General features: G+C 44.8%; 1 protein-coding gene across 1 annotated transcript in view; it reads right to left on the reverse strand.

Annotated features, from left to right (window-relative positions):
- LOC309565115 (uncharacterized protein) overlaps positions 1–19747 on the reverse strand; it is a 554763-nt gene that overhangs the window by 12925 nt on the left and 522091 nt on the right. Inside the window, exon 14 of the mRNA XM_082269892.1 lies at positions 16524–16591. Coding sequence (XP_082126018.1) covers positions 16524–16591 — 68 coding nt within the window. The remainder of the gene's footprint in view (positions 1–16523; positions 16592–19747) is intronic.

Consider the following 19747-nt stretch of genomic DNA (forward strand, 5'->3'; position numbering starts at 1 on the left):
GTCTGTGTTGGTACGTGTGAGAGAGATCCACCTTTCCAAGTTGTTGGGGTTCATCTCATACTTCTGAAGGTTTGAGGGTGCTGCCTGTTCCATACCCCCCCTACTCCTCATCTAGCCTTTTAGGGGTACAAACAATAGTAATTGGGGCCTAGTGTGGTTGTGTACGTGTGATATACATACACTTTTTTTGGATCATATTTTCTATTCCGCTATTTAATCAAAAACCTTTGGGGATCAGTTAAATTGGGGGATAGTCTGTGTTGGTACGTGTGAGAGAGATCCACCTTTCCAAGTTGTTGGGGTTCATCTCATACTTCTGAAGGTTTGAGGGTGCTGCCTGTTCCATACTCCCCCTACTCCTCATCTAGCCTTTTAGGGGTACAAACAATAGTAATTGGGGCCTAGTGTGGTTGTGTACGTGTGATATACATACACTTTTTTTGGATCATATTTTCTATTCCGCTATTTAATCAAAAACCTTTGGGGATCAGTTAAATTGGGGGATAGTCTGTGTTGGTACGTGTGAGAGAGATCCACCTTTCCAAGTTGTTGGGGTTCATCTCATACTTCTGAAGGTTTGAGGGTGCTGCCTGTTCCATACTCCCCCTACTCCTCATCTAGCCTTTTAGGGGTACAAACAATAGTAATTGGGGCCCAGTGTGGTTGTGTACGTGTGATATACATACACTTTTTTTGGATCATATTTTCTATTCCGCTATTTAATCAAAAACCTTTGGGGATCAGTTAAATTGGGGGATAGTCTGTGTTGGTACGTGTGAGAGAGATCCACCTTTCCAAGTTGTTGGGGTTCATCTCATACTTCTGAAGGTTTGAGGGTGCTGCCTGTTCCATTCTCCCCCTACTCCTCATCTAGCCTTTTAGGGGTACAAACAATAGTAATTGGGGCCCAGTGTGGTTGTGTACGTGTGATATACATACACTTTTTTGGATCATATTTTCTATTCCGCTATTTAATCAAAAACCTTTGGGGATCAGTTAAATTGGGGGATAGTCTGTGTTGGTACGTGTGAGAGAGATCCACCTTTCCAAGTTGTTGGGGTTCATCTCATACTTCTGAAGGTTTGAGGGTGCTGCCTGTTCCATACCCCCCCTACTCCTCATCTAGCCTTTTAGGGGTACAAACAATAGTAATTGGGGCCTAGTGTGGTTGTGTACGTGTGATATACATACACTTTTTTTGGATCATATTTTCTATTCCGCTATTTAATCAAAAACCTTTGGGGATCAGTTAAATTGGGGGATAGTCTGTGTTGGTACGTGTGAGAGAGATCCACCTTTCCAAGTTGTTGGGGTTCATCTCATACTTCTGAAGGTTTGAGGGTGCTGCCTGTTCCATACCCCCCCTACTCCTCATCTAGCCTTTTAGGGGTACAAACAATAGTAATTGGGGCCTAGTGTGGTTGTGTACGTGTGATATACATACACTTTTTTTGGATCATATTTTCTATTCCGCTATTTAATCAAAAACCTTTGGGGATCAGTTAAATTGGGGGATAGTCTGTGTTGGTACGTGTGAGAGAGATCCACCTTTCCAAGTTGTTGGGGTTCATCTCATACTTCTGAAGGTTTGAGGGTGCTGCCTGTTCCATACCCCCCCTACTCCTCATCTAGCCTTTTAGGGGTACAAACAATAGTAATTGGGGCCTAGTGTGGTTGTGTACGTGTGATATACATACACTTTTTTTGGATCATATTTTCTATTCCGCTATTTAATCAAAAACCTTTGGGGATCAGTTAAATTGGGGGATAGTCTGTGTTGGTACGTGTGAGAGAGATCCACCTTTCCAAGTTGTTGGGGTTCATCTCATACTTCTGAAGGTTTGAGGGTGCTGCCTGTTCCATACCCCCCCTACTCCTCATCTAGCCTTTTAGGGGTACAAACAATAGTAATTGGGGCCTAGTGTGGTTGTGTACGTGTGATATACATACACTTTTTTTGGATCATATTTTCTATTCCGCTATTTAATCAAAAACCTTTGGGGATCAGTTAAATTGGGGGATAGTCTGTGTTGGTACGTGTGAGAGAGATCCACCTTTCCAAGTTGTTGGGGTTCATCTCATACTTCTGAAGGTTTGAGGGTGCTGCCTGTTCCATACTCCCCCTACTCCTCATCTAGCCTTTTAGGGGTACAAACAATAGTAATTGGGGCCTAGTGTGGTTGTGTACGTGTGATATACATACACTTTTTTTGGATCATATTTTCTATTCCGCTATTTAATCAAAAACCTTTGGGGATCAGTTAAATTGGGGGATAGTCTGTGTTGGTACGTGTGAGAGAGATCCACCTTTCCAAGTTGTTGGGGTTCATCTCATACTTCTGAAGGTTTGAGGGTGCTGCCTGTTCCATACTCCCCCTACTCCTAGCCTTTTAGGGGTACAAACAATAGTAATTGGGGCCTAGTGTGGTTGTGTACGTGTGATATACATACACTTTTTTTGGATCATATTTTCTATTCCGCTATTTAATCAAAAACCTTTGGGGATCAGTTAAATTGGGGGATAGTCTGTGTTGGTACGTGTGAGAGAGATCCACCTTTCCAAGTTGTTGGGGTTCATCTCATACTTCTGAAGGTTTGAGGGTGCTGCCTGTTCCATACCCCCCCTACTCCTCATCTAGCCTTTTAGGGGTACAAACAATAGTAATTGGGGCCTAGTGTGGTTGTGTACGTGTGATATACATACACTTTTTTTGGATCATATTTTCTATTCCGCTATTTAATCAAAAACCTTTGGGGATCAGTTAAATTGGGGGATAGTCTGTGTTGGTACGTGTGAGAGAGATCCACCTTTCCAAGTTGTTGGGGTTCATCTCATACTTCTGAAGGTTTGAGGGTGCTGCCTGTTCCATACTCCCCCTACTCCTCATCTAGCCTTTTAGGGGTACAAACAATAGTAATTGGGGCCCAGTGTGGTTGTGTACGTGTGATATACATACACTTTTTTTGGATCATATTTTCTATTCCGCTATTTAATCAAAAACCTTTGGGGATCAGTTAAATTGGGGGATAGTCTGTGTTGGTACGTGTGAGAGAGATCCACCTTTCCAAGTTGTTGGGGTTCATCTCATACTTCTGAAGGTTTGAGGGTGCTGCCTGTTCCATACTCCCCCTACTCCTAGCCTTTTAGGGGTACAAACAATAGTAATTGGGGCCTAGTGTGGTTGTGTACGTGTGATATACATACACTTTTTTTGGATCATATTTTCTATTCCGCTATTTAATCAAAAACCTTTGGGGATCAGTTAAATTGGGGGATAGTCTGTGTTGGTACGTGTGAGAGAGATCCACCTTTCCAAGTTTTTGGGGTTCATCTCATACTTCTAAAGGTTTGAGGGTGCTGCCTGTTCCATACCCCCCCTACTCCTCATCTAGCCTTTTAGGGGTACAAACAATAGTAATTGGGGCCTAGTGTGGTTGTGTACGTGTGATATACATACACTTTTTTTGGATCATATTTTCTATTCCGCTATTTAATCAAAAACCTTTGGGGATCAGTTAAATTGGGGGATAGTCTGTGTTGGTACGTGTGAGAGAGATCCACCTTTCCAAGTTGTTGGGGTTCATCTCATACTTCTGAAGGTTTGAGGGTGCTGCCTGTTCCATACCCCCCCTACTCCTCATCTAGCCTTTTAGGGGTACAAACAATAGTAATTGGGGCCTAGTGTGGTTGTGTACGTGTGATATACATACACTTTTTTTGGATCATATTTTCTATTCCGCTATTTAATCAAAAACCTTTGGGGATCAGTTAAATTGGGGGATAGTCTGTGTTGGTACGTGTGAGAGAGATCCACCTTTCCAAGTTGTTGGGGTTCATCTCATACTTCTGAAGGTTTGAGGGTGCTGCCTGTTCCATACTCCCCCTACTCCTAGCCTTTTAGGGGTACAAACAATAGTAATTGGGGCCTAGTGTGGTTGTGTACGTGTGATATACATACACTTTTTTTGGATCATATTTTCTATTCCGCTATTTAATCAAAAACCTTTGGGGATCAGTTAAATTGGGGGATAGTCTGTGTTGGTACGTGTGAGAGAGATCCACCTTTCCAAGTTGTTGGGGTTCATCTCATACTTCTGAAGGTTTGAGGGTGCTGCCTGTTCCATACTCCCCCTACTCCTAGCCTTTTAGGGGTACAAACAATAGTAATTGGGGCCTAGTGTGGTTGTGTACGTGTGATATACATACACTTTTTTTGGATCATATTTTCTATTCCGCTATTTAATCAAAAACCTTTGGGGATCAGTTAAATTGGGGGATAGTCTGTGTTGGTACGTGTGAGAGAGATCCACCTTTCCAAGTTGTTGGGGTTCATCTCATACTTCTGAAGGTTTGAGGGTGCTGCCTGTTCCATACCCCCCCTACTCCTCATCTAGCCTTTTAGGGGTACAAACAATAGTAATTGGGGCCTAGTGTGGTTGTGTACGTGTGATATACATACACTTTTTTTGGATCATATTTTCTATTCCGCTATTTAATCAAAAACCTTTGGGGATCAGTTAAATTGGGGGATAGTCTGTGTTGGTACGTGTGAGAGAGATCCACCTTTCCAAGTTGTTGGGGTTCATCTCATACTTCTGAAGGTTTGAGGGTGCTGCCTGTTCCATACTCCCCCTACTCCTAGCCTTTTAGGGGTACAAACAATAGTAATTGGGGCCTAGTGTGGTTGTGTACGTGTGATATACATACACTTTTTTTGGATCATATTTTCTATTCCGCTATTTAATCAAAAACCTTTGGGGATCAGTTAAATTGGGGGATAGTCTGTGTTGGTACGTGTGAGAGAGATCCACCTTTCCAAGTTGTTGGGGTTCATCTCATACTTCTGAAGGTTTGAGGGTGCTGCCTGTTCCATACTCCCCCTACTCCTAGCCTTTTAGGGGTACAAACAATAGTAATTGGGGCCTAGTGTGGTTGTGTACGTGTGATATACATACACTTTTTTTGGATCATATTTTCTATTCCGCTATTTAATCAAAAACCTTTGGGGATCAGTTAAATTGGGGGATAGTCTGTGTTGGTACGTGTGAGAGAGATCCACCTTTCCAAGTTGTTGGGGTTCATCTCATACTTCTGAAGGTTTGAGGGTGCTGCCTGTTCCATACCCCCCCTACTCCTCATCTAGCCTTTTAGGGGTACAAACAATAGTAATTGGGGCCTAGTGTGGTTGTGTACGTGTGATATACATACACTTTTTTTGGATCATATTTTCTATTCCGCTATTTAATCAAAAACCTTTGGGGATCAGTTAAATTGGGGGATAGTCTGTGTTGGTACGTGTGAGAGAGATCCACCTTTCCAAGTTGTTGGGGTTCATCTCATACTTCTGAAGGTTTGAGGGTGCTGCCTGTTCCATACTCCCCCTACTCCTCATCTAGCCTTTTAGGGGTACAAACAATAGTAATTGGGGCCTAGTGTGGTTGTGTACGTGTGATATACATACACTTTTTTTGGATCATATTTTCTATTCCGCTATTTAATCAAAAACCTTTGGGGATCAGTTAAATTGGGGGATAGTCTGTGTTGGTACGTGTGAGAGAGATCCACCTTTCCAAGTTGTTGGGGTTCATCTCATACTTCTGAAGGTTTGAGGGTGCTGCCTGTTCCATACCCCCCCTACTCCTCATCTAGCCTTTTAGGGGTACAAACAATAGTAATTGGGGCCTAGTGTGGTTGTGTACGTGTGATATACATACACTTTTTTTGGATCATATTTTCTATTCCGCTATTTAATCAAAAACCTTTGGGGATCAGTTAAATTGGGGGATAGTCTGTGTTGGTACGTGTGAGAGAGATCCACCTTTCCAAGTTGTTGGGGTTCATCTCATACTTCTGAAGGTTTGAGGGTGCTGCCTGTTCCATACTCCCCCTACTCCTCATCTAGCCTTTTAGGGGTACAAACAATAGTAATTGGGGCCTAGTGTGGTTGTGTACGTGTGATATACATACACTTTTTTTGGATCATATTTTCTATTCCGCTATTTAATCAAAAACCTTTGGGGATCAGTTAAATTGGGGGATAGTCTGTGTTGGTACGTGTGAGAGAGATCCACCTTTCCAAGTTGTTGGGGTTCATCTCATACTTCTGAAGGTTTGAGGGTGCTGCCTGTTCCATACTCCCCCTACTCCTAGCCTTTTAGGGGTACAAACAATAGTAATTGGGGCCTAGTGTGGTTGTGTACGTGTGATATACATACACTTTTTTTGGATCATATTTTCTATTCCGCTATTTAATCAAAAACCTTTGGGGATCAGTTAAATTGGGGGATAGTCTGTGTTGGTACGTGTGAGAGAGATCCACCTTTCCAAGTTGTTGGGGTTCATCTCATACTTCTGAAGGTTTGAGGGTGCTGCCTGTTCCATACCCCCCCTACTCCTCATCTAGCCTTTTAGGGGTACAAACAATAGTAATTGGGGTCTAGTGTGGTTGTGTACGTGTGATATACATACACTTTTTTTGGATCATATTTTCTATTCCGCTATTTAATCAAAAACCTTTGGGGATCAGTTAAATTGGGGGATAGTCTGTGTTGGTACGTGTGAGAGAGATCCACCTTTCCAAGTTGTTGGGGTTCATCTCATACTTCTGAAGGTTTGAGGGTGCTGCCTGTTCCATACTCCCCCTACTCCTCATCTAGCCTTTTAGGGGTACAAACAATAGTAATTGGGGCCTAGTGTGGTTGTGTACGTGTGATATACATACACTTTTTTTGGATCATATTTTCTATTCCGCTATTTAATCAAAAACCTTTGGGGATCAGTTAAATTGGGGGATAGTCTGTGTTGGTACGTGTGAGAGAGATCCACCTTTCCAAGTTGTTGGGGTTCATCTCATACTTCTGAAGGTTTGAGGGTGCTGCCTGTTCCATACCCCCCCTACTCCTCATCTAGCCTTTTAGGGGTACAAACAATAGTAATTGGGGCCTAGTGTGGTTGTGTACGTGTGATATACATACACTTTTTTTGGATCATATTTTCTATTCCGCTATTTAATCAAAAACCTTTGGGGATCAGTTAAATTGGGGGATAGTCTGTGTTGGTACGTGTGAGAGAGATCCACCTTTCCAAGTTGTTGGGGTTCATCTCATACTTCTGAAGGTTTGAGGGTGCTGCCTGTTCCATACCCCCCCTACTCCTCATCTAGCCTTTTAGGGGTACAAACAATAGTAATTGGGGCCTAGTGTGGTTGTGTACGTGTGATATACATACACTTTTTTTGGATCATATTTTCTATTCCGCTATTTAATCAAAAACCTTTGGGGATCAGTTAAATTGGGGGATAGTCTGTGTTGGTACGTGTGAGAGAGATCCACCTTTCCAAGTTGTTGGGGTTCATCTCATACTTCTGAAGGTTTGAGGGTGCTGCCTGTTCCATACTCCCCCTACTCCTCATCTAGCCTTTTAGGGGTACAAACAATAGTAATTGGGGCCTAGTGTGGTTGTGTACGTGTGATATACATACACTTTTTTTGGATCATATTTTCTATTCCGCTATTTAATCAAAAACCTTTGGGGATCAGTTAAATTGGGGGATAGTCTGTGTTGGTACGTGTGAGAGAGATCCACCTTTCCAAGTTGTTGGGGTTCATCTCATACTTCTGAAGGTTTGAGGGTGCTGCCTGTTCCATACCCCCCCTACTCCTCATCTAGCCTTTTAGGGGTACAAACAATAGTAATTGGGGCCTAGTGTGGTTGTGTACGTGTGATATACATACACTTTTTTTGGATCATATTTTCTATTCCGCTATTTAATCAAAAACCTTTGGGGATCAGTTAAATTGGGGGATAGTCTGTGTTGGTACGTGTGAGAGAGATCCACCTTTCCAAGTTGTTGGGGTTCATCTCATACTTCTGAAGGTTTGAGGGTGCTGCCTGTTCCATACCCCCCCTACTCCTCATCTAGCCTTTTAGGGGTACAAACAATAGTAATTGGGGCCTAGTGTGGTTGTGTACGTGTGATATACATACACTTTTTTTGGATCATATTTTCTATTCCGCTATTTAATCAAAAACCTTTGGGGATCAGTTAAATTGGGGGATAGTCTGTGTTGGTACGTGTGAGAGAGATCCACCTTTCCAAGTTGTTGGGGTTCATCTCATACTTCTGAAGGTTTGAGGGTGCTGCCTGTTCCATACTCCCCCTACTCCTCATCTAGCCTTTTAGGGGTACAAACAATAGTAATTGGGGCCTAGTGTGGTTGTGTACGTGTGATATACATACACTTTTTTTGGATCATATTTTCTATTCCGCTATTTAATCAAAAACCTTTGGGGATCAGTTAAATTGGGGGATAGTCTGTGTTGGTACGTGTGAGAGAGATCCACCTTTCCAAGTTGTTGGGGTTCATCTCATACTTCTGAAGGTTTGAGGGTGCTGCCTGTTCCATACTCCCCCTACTCCTCATCTAGCCTTTTAGGGGTACAAACAATAGTAATTGGGGCCTAGTGTGGTTGTGTACGTGTGATATACATACACTTTTTTTGGATCATATTTTCTATTCCGCTATTTAATCAAAAACCTTTGGGGATCAGTTAAATTGGGGGATAGTCTGTGTTGGTACGTGTGAGAGAGATCCACCTTTCCAAGTTGTTGGGGTTCATCTCATACTTCTGAAGGTTTGAGGGTGCTGCCTGTTCCATACCCCCCCTACTCCTCATCTAGCCTTTTAGGGGTACAAACAATAGTAATTGGGGCCTAGTGTGGTTGTGTACGTGTGATATACATACACTTTTTTTGGATCATATTTTCTATTCCGCTATTTAATCAAAAACCTTTGGGGATCAGTTAAATTGGGGGATAGTCTGTGTTGGTACGTGTGAGAGAGATCCACCTTTCCAAGTTGTTGGGGTTCATCTCATACTTCTGAAGGTTTGAGGGTGCTGCCTGTTCCATACCCCCCCTACTCCTCATCTAGCCTTTTAGGGGTACAAACAATAGTAATTGGGGCCTAGTGTGGTTGTGTACGTGTGATATACATACACTTTTTTTGGATCATATTTTCTATTCCGCTATTTAATCAAAAACCTTTGGGGATCAGTTAAATTGGGGGATAGTCTGTGTTGGTACGTGTGAGAGAGATCCACCTTTCCAAGTTGTTGGGGTTCATCTCATACTTCTGAAGATTTGAGGGTGCTGCCTGTTCCATACTCCTCCTCCTACTGCTCAACCATCCTTTTAGGGGTACAAACAATAGTAGTTGGGGCCTAGTGTGGTGGTGTACGTGCGAGATACATACACTTTCTTTTTGATCATATTTTCTATTCCGCTATTCAATTAAAACCTTTGGGGATCAATTCAATTGCGAGATAGTCTGTGTCGGTACGTGTGAGATCCACCTTTCCAAGTTGTTGGGGTTCATCTCATACTTCTGAAGATTTGAGGGTGCTGCCTGTTCCATACTCCTGCTCCTACTGCTCAACCATCCTTTTAGGGGTACAAACAATAGTAATTGGGGCCTAGTGTGGTTGTGTACGTGCGAGATACATACACTTTTTTTGATCATATTTCCTAATTCGCTATTCAATAAAAACCTTTGAGGATCAATTGAATTGCGGGATAGTCTGTGTCGGTACGTGTGAGATCCACCTTTCCAAGTTTTTGGGGTTCATCTCATACTTCTGAAGATTTGAGGGTGCTGCCTGTTCCATACTCCTCCTCCTACTCCTCATCCATCCTTTTAGGGGTACAAACAATAGTAATTGGGGCCTAGTGTGGTTGTGTACGTGCGAGATACATACACTTTTTTTGATCATATTTCCTATTCCGCTATTCAATAAAAACCTTTGAGGATCAATTGAATTGCGGGATAGTCTGTGTCGGTACGTGTGAGATCCACCTTTCCAAGTTTTTGGGGTTCATCTCATACTTCTGAAGATTTGAGGGTGCTGTCTGTTCCATACTCCTCCTACTCCTCATCCATCCTTTTAGGGGTAGAAACAATAGTAATTGGGGCCTAGTGTGGTTTTGTACGTGCGAGATACATACACTTTTTTGGATCATATTTCCTATTCCGCTATTCAATAAAAACCTTTCTAGGGCAAGATCTTAAATTACAGAAATATGAGGAGACCGTCAAATAAGGGCCGTGGCCTGGGTCGTGGTGCTGCTGGTAGAGCTCCTGTTGCAAGGAGAGGACGTGGTCGATCTGTGCCAGCTACACGCACAAGTGAAACACCTTCCTCAAGTGTGAGTAGGCGACAGAACCTGCATCAGTATTTGGTAGGGCATCAAACGCCCCTAGAAGTGATGAGGCCAGAACAAGTTGAGGCGATAGTAGATTGGTTTGCTGCTGACAGTGCCTCCAGTTCCTTCACATTGTCTCCCACCCAGTCTACTGCAGAAAGGTCAGAGTTGGCACCTGCAGCCAATGTCCAACCGTCTTTCACCTCACCCCCTTGCAAATCAGGCCAGCAGTCTGAGCCCCAAGCCATACAGCAGTCTCTTATTCTTTTTGAGGACTCTGTCAGCAGGGTTTCCCAGGGACATCCACCTAGCCCTGCCCCAGAAGTGGAAGAGATTGAGTGCAGCGATGCCCAACCACTTATTTCTCAAGATGAGTACATGCAAGGATCATCGCAGCACGTCTCCGATGATGACGAAACGCAGGTGCCAACTGCTGCGGCGTTCAGCATTGTGGAGACCGACAAGGAGGGCAGGGGTGAAGACTGGGTGGAAGATGATGTGGAGGACGATGAGGTCCTCGACCCCACATGGAATGAACGTCATGCAGGTGACCTGAGTAGTTTGGAGGAAGAGGCGGTGGTCGCACAGAGCCACCAGCACAGCAGAAGAGGGAGCAGGGTGCAGAAGCGGAGCGGCCGTGCCCTAGACACTACGCCCGCTACTGCCCAACGCAGCAAGGGAACGAGCGCACCAAAGTCAGCTCAAAGGAGTTCTCTAGCGTGGAAGTTCTTTAGAAAATGTGCTGATGACAGGACACGAGTGGTTTGCACCCTGTGCAATCAGAGCTTGAAGCGAGGCATAAACCTTCTCAACCTGAGCACAACCTGCATGATCAGGCATCTAAGTGCAAAGCACGAGCTGCAGTGGAGTACACACCTTCAAAACCAAGAAACGTCTCTGGCTCATCCTGCTTCCTCTTCTGCTGCAGTCTCGGCCGCTCCAGCCACATCTGTAGTGATACCGGCACCTGCCACCCCGCAAACAGACGATCTGTCAGCAACACCACCACCTGGGTCACCAACAACCATCTCCACAATGTCCCGTGGAAGCGTTCAGCTTTCCATCTCCCAAACACTTGAGAGGAAGAGGAAGTACCCCCCTACCCACCCGCGATCCCTGGCCCTGAATGCCAGCATTTCAAAATTATTGGCCTTTGAAATGCTGTCATTCCCTCTGGTGGAGACGCACAGTTTTAAAAACCTTATGTCGGTGGCTGTCCCACAGTACGTCGTGCCCAGCCGCCACTACTTTTCCAGGCAAGCCATCCCTTCCCTGCACAACCAAGTGGGGGAAAATATCAGGTGTGCACTGCGCAACGCCATCTGTGCCAAGGTCCACCTAACTACGGATACGTGGACCAGTAAGCACGGTCAGGGGCGTTATATCTCCCTAACGGCACACTGGGTAAATGCAGTGGCGGATGGGCCTGAGGCGGATAGCAATTTGGCGCATGTCCTTCCACCACCGAGGATTGCAGGGCGCTTCAGTTTGCCTCCTGTTCCTAACTCCTCCTACTCCGCTTCCTCATCCTCTACCGCCTCCTCATCCGGACAGCGTAACACCTTCACCACCAACTTCAGCACGGCCAGGGGTAAACGACAGCAGGCAGTTTTACAACTTGCCTGTTTGGGGGACAAACCACACACCGCGCAGGAGTTGTGGAGGAGCATGGAACAGCAGACAAATGAGTGGTTGCTGCCAGCGAGCCTCAAGCCCGGCCTGGTGGTGTGCGATAACGGGCGAAATCTCATAGCAGCTCTGGGCCTAGCCGGTTTGACGCACATCCCTTGCCTGGCGCATGTGCTGAATTTGGTGGTGCAGAGGTTCCTTAAAAACTACCCCGATATGTCAGAGCTGCTGCAGAAAGTGCGGGCCGTTTGTGCGCACTTTCGGCGTTCTCACCCTGCTGCTGCTCGCCTGGCAGCGCTGCAGCGTAACTTCGGCCTTCCCGCTCACCGCCTCATATGTGACGTGCCCACAAGGTGGAACTCCACCTTGCACATGCTGGAAAGACTGTGCGAGCATCAGCAGGCCATAGTGGAGTTTCAGCTGCAGCACGCACGCGTGAGTCGCTCTGCGGAACAGCACCACTTCACCACCAATAACTGGGCCTCCATGCGAGACCTGTGTGCCTTGTTGCGCTGTTTTGAGTACTCCACCAACATGGCCAGTGGCAATGACGCCGTTCTCAGCTTAACTATCCCACTTCTATGCCTCCTTGAAAAAACAATTCGGGCGATGATGGAAGAGGATGTGGCACAGGATGAGGAGGAGGAGGAGGATGAAGAGGTAACATTTCCAAGGCTTTCAGGGCAGTCATTCGCAAGGGGCTCCGAGGGTGGGTTCCTGCACACGCAAACGCCAGGGACGCAATTGTCCAGCAGGGGCACAGTTCTGGAGGATGAGGAGGATGAGGAGGAGGAGGAGCTGGAGGAGGAGATGGAACCATGTTCACAGCAGGGTGGCACCCAGGCCAGCTCATGGCCATCACTGGTGCGTGGCTGGGGGGATACAGAGGACACGGACGATACACCTCCCACAGAGGACAGCCTTTCGTTGCCTCTGGGCAGCCTGGCACACATGAGCGATTACATGCTGCAGTGTCTCCACAACGACCGCCGAGTTGCCCACATTCTAACTTGTGCTGATTACTGGGTGGCCACGCTGCTGGATCCCCGTTACAAGGACAACGTACCGTCCTTAATTCACTCACTGGAGCGCGATCGCAAGATGCGCGAGTACAAGCGCACGCTGGTAGACGCCATGCTGCTGGCATTCCCATCTGACAGCGGGGCCACAGTGGAAGCACAAGGCAGAGGAGGAGGAGGAGGAGGTCGCCAACGCAACCAGGGCACCGCCAGCACCTCAGAAGGCAGGGTTAGCATGGCCGAAATGTGGAAAAGCTTTGTCAGCACGCCACAACAAACAGCAGCACCAGCAGCTCAGATGGAACGTCTTAGCAGGAGGCAGCATTTTACCAACATGGTGGAGCAGTATGTGTGCACACGCCTACATGTAGTGAATGACGGGTCTGCCCCCTTCAACTTCTGGGTCTCCAAATTGGGCACATGGCCTGAGCTTGCCCTTTACGCCTTGGAGGTGCTGGCGTGCCCTGCAGCCAGTGTATTATCTGAACGGGTATTTAGCACGGCTGGGGGCGTTATAACAGACAAGCGCAGCCGCCTGTCCAGAGACAATGTGGACAAGCTCACGTTCATTAAAATGAACCAGGCATGGATCCCACGGGACTTTTCCGTACCTTATGCAGAATAGCAATGGATACCGACCTTACCCACCCATTGTTCCATTTTTGCTCTTTCTCACTCTTTTGGGGTGTACCCTCATTTAAAATTTTTGAAAAGAAGCAGTGTTGGCTACCTCGTCCTCCTCCTCAGGGCCAGATTAATGTAGGGGCTATTGGAGCTGCAGCTCCAGGCCCCTACCTTTTATATAGGCCCCGGGTTGGCCATATTCACTGTTACCGCTCTTCTGTCACTTGTAAACACAGAAGTCTGGCTTCTATGCTCGCTTCCCCAGGCAGCACCCTCAGAACCTCCCCACACAGCGTGAAGGCCGGACAAGGAGGGACAGTTGGCGATGCATGGATGTGTTTATGGGCTTCAGAGACAGCATCCCATGTTGAATTAGGCATGCATGGCTGCACCCTTCCTCCTCTGGGTGCATGGCAAGGCACGGCCCTTAAGGCCCTTCAAAATCCTCAGCACCAAGCCCATGATGCTGTTAATCCGGCCCTGGTCCTCCTCCACCGCCGCTTCCACCTACACCGCCCATAGGTGTGCGCAGCCTATTGCATTAAGGTGTGCACCCCAAAGTTGAAATACACATGCATGTGTTTGCCAGCAGGGAGAGTAATGTATCGGGGCCATGTACCTGTAGGCAAGGAGAAATAGAGCAGAGCAGGTCCCAGGGAGATCTTTCCCATCTCCTCACTGGCAATGCTATGTGCCCTAGGTGATTAGGGTGTGCCCAGGCACACCCAGCACACCCTGTGCGCACGCCTATGTCACCGCCACATCCACCACCACCTCAACCTCCCTCCTACTCCATATGGGCCTCGTCCTTCAGAGATGAAGAAGAACATTGTTTTATTTTTCTGTTTTTTTTTGTTGTTTTAAGTTATTTCCCTATCCACATTTGTTTGCAGAGCACTTGCCATGCTCTTAATTACGTTTTGCTGCCATTTGCAGCACTCTAGCCCTTTCCTTTGGTGTTTTAGAGCCATTTTAGTGCCTTAAAGTTCGGGTCCCCATTGACTTCAATGGGGTTCGGTGTCCGGGAAAAGTTCGGTAAAAGTCCGGGACACGGACCCGGACTTTTTTTTAAAGTTCGGCCGAACCCGTCGAACACGGACATCTAGGTGTCCGCTCAACCCTAATTATAACATCTACATACTATAGGATACATTTATGGACTTTTTTTGTTTTTTACTGATTTTACTAGTATTGGCGGCGATCAGCGATTTTTAGCAGGACTGCGACATTGTTGCGGACAAATTTGACAATAAGTGACACTTTTTGGGGACCAGTGATCATTGCTAAAAATATGCACTGCTACTGTATAAATTACACTGGCAGGGAAGGGGTTAACACTAGGGGTGATCAAGGGGTTAAGTGTGTGACTAGGGAGTGCTTTCTAACTGAAGGGGGACTGGATTTTCTAGAGGAAAAGAGAGATCTTTTTTTCAGCTTAGCTGAAACACAAGATCTCTCTCTTCTTTTGTGACAGAACAGCGGTCTGCCTTGTTTACATAGGCAGACCCGTGTTCTGTCATTTTGCCAACCGATCAGTGGGTTCCGGCAGCCATTGCGGTCGCAGGACCCGTTGATTGGCTCCTGCTGTGTCCTGATGACGTCAAATGACGAAACGCATAGAGCGTCCTTCCGTCACTTCCGCTTGCTGTACCTGTAAACCGCATTTCCGGTGTTTGGAGCGCATCGCGTTCCGGAAGTAACCCGGGAACGGACCCACGCTATCTGTACTACTGCTTTCTTTTCACCGCTATATTGTGAGTAACATTTTAACCTTAATAAAGCAATTAATATACAGTACTTCACTATATGAGCCTTTCCTCCCCACATATGATCGGGACCTACATCTTATATATGACCGCTATATTATGAGGGTTATCACTGGACTTTACCTGCTTTTGAACTGCTGTTTTATTTTATTTAATATACTTTTCATTTTTATTCTTACACACCTGATATTTTATTGTTATATACAAGGGGTTGGCAGGAGGGAAGGTTGCCCTGGGCATTTCTTGCCCCATTTTTTTGGGACATATCTTTATACTTTTCTTCACCGTATCACTTTATGCGATTTGAATTCCTTCACTATTTGGCTCTTTTCCTTCTATTTTTGCCATCTCAGGGGGTGCCCCTACCCCCCATTTTTTTTCCACATAGGAGGAGTGTCACTTTTTCTCTCTTCTTTTGCTACTAATATATTTTTAGCACTAGTCAACTCACCCCACTTGCTATATCCTCTAGCACCTAAGTTTTATTATTGCACCTATCACTATTGCACTTTAGCGATTAATTTGGGGGTATTGTTTTTTTACTAATTCATCTGTTTATACATGTATTTATTGTGCATTGATTTTTAGGATTTTTTATCAATTTTTCTGTTTATTGCATTATATTGCACTCAGCAGTTTAACACTTACATCATTCCATTGCAATTTATCGATCAATTTGGGGACATTGTTTTTTACCAACTTATTTGTTTATACATGTATTTATTGTGCATTGATTTTTAGGACATCTTATCAATTTTTCAGTTTATTGCATCAAACTGCATTCAGCACTTTAGCACCTGCACCACTCCTTTGAGAGATACCTACACTTTTTATCAATTCCCTACATTTATTTACACCTTATCAATTTGGCAGCGCCCAAGACCTTCCCTCTCTTTCTTATCGAACATCTATAGCGGGCTTTCTCAACCTTTTTTCCCCAAAGTAACCCGTGAAATAATTTTTAAATCTTGAGGAACCCTTGCTAAAACCAATACATCGGAAGACAATGTTAAAAATGCTCCTCACATTTGTCACCAGTGGGAAGAATGCCCCCTGTACAGTGGTGCTCAGAATGCACTCGCTTACAGACAGTTAAAACGATTATTGGTGTCATGCAGCTGGCTTTGCCAAGTGGAGTTGGACCTGGAACTATGCATGCGCCATAAAAGGGTAGGTCAGCAACAGCTTGAGGAACCCCTGATAACCTCTAGAAGAATCATAGAGTTCTACAGAATCCTGTCTGAGAATGGCTGATCTACATTATATTCTGATCACTGCCTTACCATACTGATAGCTGCTGCAGGACTGGCTGAGAAGTATATTCCATTCCCATATTCTCCTTGCTGGAAATCTAGAGGAGAAAACAATTTATAATAGAGAATTACACATCCTTAAAGAGCAAAGTATTAAAGGTGATTACCAAGTATAATGGAAATTCCATGCACAGTAAAGAGGTTAGCAATAAATCCACTATTTGCATGGGGCCTTTTTCTGAGTAAACAAATAGGGGTCCTCACCTTCCACTGTTTTGTAACAGCAGTAAAACTCCTATGTTTCCTATGTTTGCAGTGCATGGTGAGCTAAAGTCTGACAATTAAAATACAATAATTGACATAACCATATCTTTAGGTCATGCTCAAACACACCACATTATATCAGCAGGTGGTACTGCAGATGACATCTAAAAATTACAGATTCACTTCCAAGAAGCTTCGCTCTTGAGGCAGGGCATCTTCACCACAGTGTCATAGATGTACCTCAGTTACTGGCCCCCTTATCCACATGTTGTGGCATTGCCCCAAACGTCACTGCTACTGGGAAAATATATTTACAACTGTTATTCCGTCAAGTGTTCAACTACTGTGGTATTAGATCCCAAATTTGCACTCCTGGGAATCATCCCAGAGGATCTACTTCCAGAAAAAAATGCATATCATGTGGATAAGATCCATATACTTAGCTCACAAACTCATATTACTGAAATGGATATCACCCACATCTTCAACACACAACCAATGGCGTGAAATTCTTAATTTCATATTACGGAGAGAAGAGTTAACTTATAGCGGGTGCCCTAGAACAGTGGTTCTCAACTCCGGTCCTCGGGACCCACCAACAGGCCAGGTTTGCAAGATAACTAAATTACATCACAGGTGATCCCATTTGCTGCTCTGTGATTGCAGTATTCTAGTCTGCATCTCCCCAAGGTAATACTTAAAATCTGGCCTGTTAGTGGGTCCCGAGGACCGGAATTGAGAACCACTGCCCTAGAAAGCCCCAAACAATATGGTCCTGGTGGTTGGACTGTAATGATTCGTCTCATACCCCCTGTCTTGGGCACAAAGGAAACCATCTAAGATAACATTGTCCATTAAGTGGATGGAGCCTGGATAGCGATTAATAAGTGACAGGCAGGCAGGATGAGTGGCTGGTTAAAGTCACAATGGTGACTTCATCTAAAAAGAAAATATTGTCTATGGTATTCTTAGAGGTGAAGTTGTGTTTTTCGTTGTATACTGGATTTCTTTTGTTTACTGAAGGATCTCTGAGTCATACCCAGCGTACAAATGCTTTACACACTCATTTGAGTATGTTCTTAATACATGTACGTGAAATGCTTTATTTGAATGTTTTTTGTTATTAGCTGTTTTTCCTTTTGTATTTTTTTGTTATTGTTTGATTGTCCTTTGTCTTTTGAAAATCTGTTTAATAAAAACTACCTGATTTAAAAAAAAAGAAAAAAAATTACAGATCACAAACCCAAGAGGTGTTTACAGGGAATACACAAAGAGGGAATTTCCAGTTGTTTAGGGAAACATAATAATCTAAAATAAACTTAGCTGGTAAAGACAATATCTTTCACATAAATAGCTGAAAATTTTCTTATTTTCTCTTGAATGTAATGTGCTTTTAAAATAATTCACTTTAGAACCATAAGAGACAGATATCTTACCATGATGTTTGTTAAATTGAGATACTCCACTGTGTAGCAGTTTAATAAGCTGCGATGAGGAGTGGAGATGGTTATTCCAAAACAAACAGCCATAAGGTGCTATAGAAGCACCCCACTGGTGGTTTGCAGGGCAGCCGTCAGAAATTTTGGGGCCCATTACACGAATTCAGGTCTGGGGGCCCCGGGGCCCCCCCCCCTGCCCACCCCCTGCCCCCCCCTCCCCTCCCGGGCCTGACTACTGACATTCTCCACATCCCGCCAGGCTCCCCCTAAACAATTTAAAGTCAGCAGCTACAAATACTGTAGCTGCGGACTTTAAATTTAAGGACACTTGCCTGACCAGGGATCCCACAATGTCCTCAACCGAAGCCACTGTTGGAATTTTGGAGGCTCCGTGTGTAGTAATGACATAGTAGGCGTTCCTGTGGTGTTCTATAAAGTCTCCTTAGAGAATTGTAAGGAAGGACACGCACACACACCTCAGAGGGGAGGACATTGAGAGAAGGACACACTGCCTTATAAAAGCTCTGTCACCTCAAGCACAGTCTCCATCCCTTATTTTACCTCAAAGGGAGCCTCCATCTCCTCACTCATAGCCTCCTCTCCCCTGACAGAACTTTTCCCTGCCATCTCAGAGCAGGGTTGCTGCGCTCCCATTAGACATACTTCATGAGATGATCAGAGACTGCAGATATATTACAGGAGATGATCAGAGACTGCAGACATACTACAGGATAACAAAAATGAGATAGAGAAAGATGGGGCTTTACGGGCCAATGGGAGTAGAAGGATCACACACAAAACCAGTTTATATAAAGCAATTTAACATTTTATTGAGTCAGAGATAAAAAACATGGGCAAACATGCACATGTTCACAAGGACAAATTGACATAGAAAGAAAATTCCTTATAAAATCAATCAATAAGAGTCATTACAAATATAGAAATACATCCCGTGAGGGAAAAACCAAAAGCCTGTGTAGGATGGAGAATAGGTCTCAGAGTGGAATGCGGTCAATGTAGGTCCCCAGCAAGCCGACGCGTTTCGCTCAAGGCTTCCTCAGGGCCTGAGAGACCAAAACAGACCGGTATTTCCTTTTTAAATGATTTAGAAGGGGGCAAGTTGTAGCGACACACAGAATAGTAAATATAACTTCTTCAGTATTCATATACAGCCTCCATATTGTACCTATATTCACATGTTTCTCTAGCCTCGCCATCACCACAAGAGCAACGCTTTTTATACTAGAGAGGCAATATATTCTAGCTTGATTGCCAAGATTCTCTGATATATTCAAATATTTTTGAGGGTATAGGTGACCAACACTAATAGCTGCACTTCATATATCCACCTATAGTTTCCTCTTCTTTTAAACGAGCCCAGTGGGGTAATAGTTTTGATATACACTTAGATATATACGGTGGTTACAGCCTATTATGGTACACAAGTGGCTTCAGGCAGGAAAGGATAGCATCACAGCATCCTATTTCAGGGAGGGGGAGAGGACAATATGTCCTGGACCCAACTAATCCTTTATGTGGTTCACGCCAGCG

Source organism: Pelophylax lessonae, assembly GCF_965119305.1.
Source record: "Pelophylax lessonae genome assembly, chromosome: 10".
Taxonomy (NCBI): domain Eukaryota; kingdom Metazoa; phylum Chordata; class Amphibia; order Anura; family Ranidae; genus Pelophylax; species Pelophylax lessonae.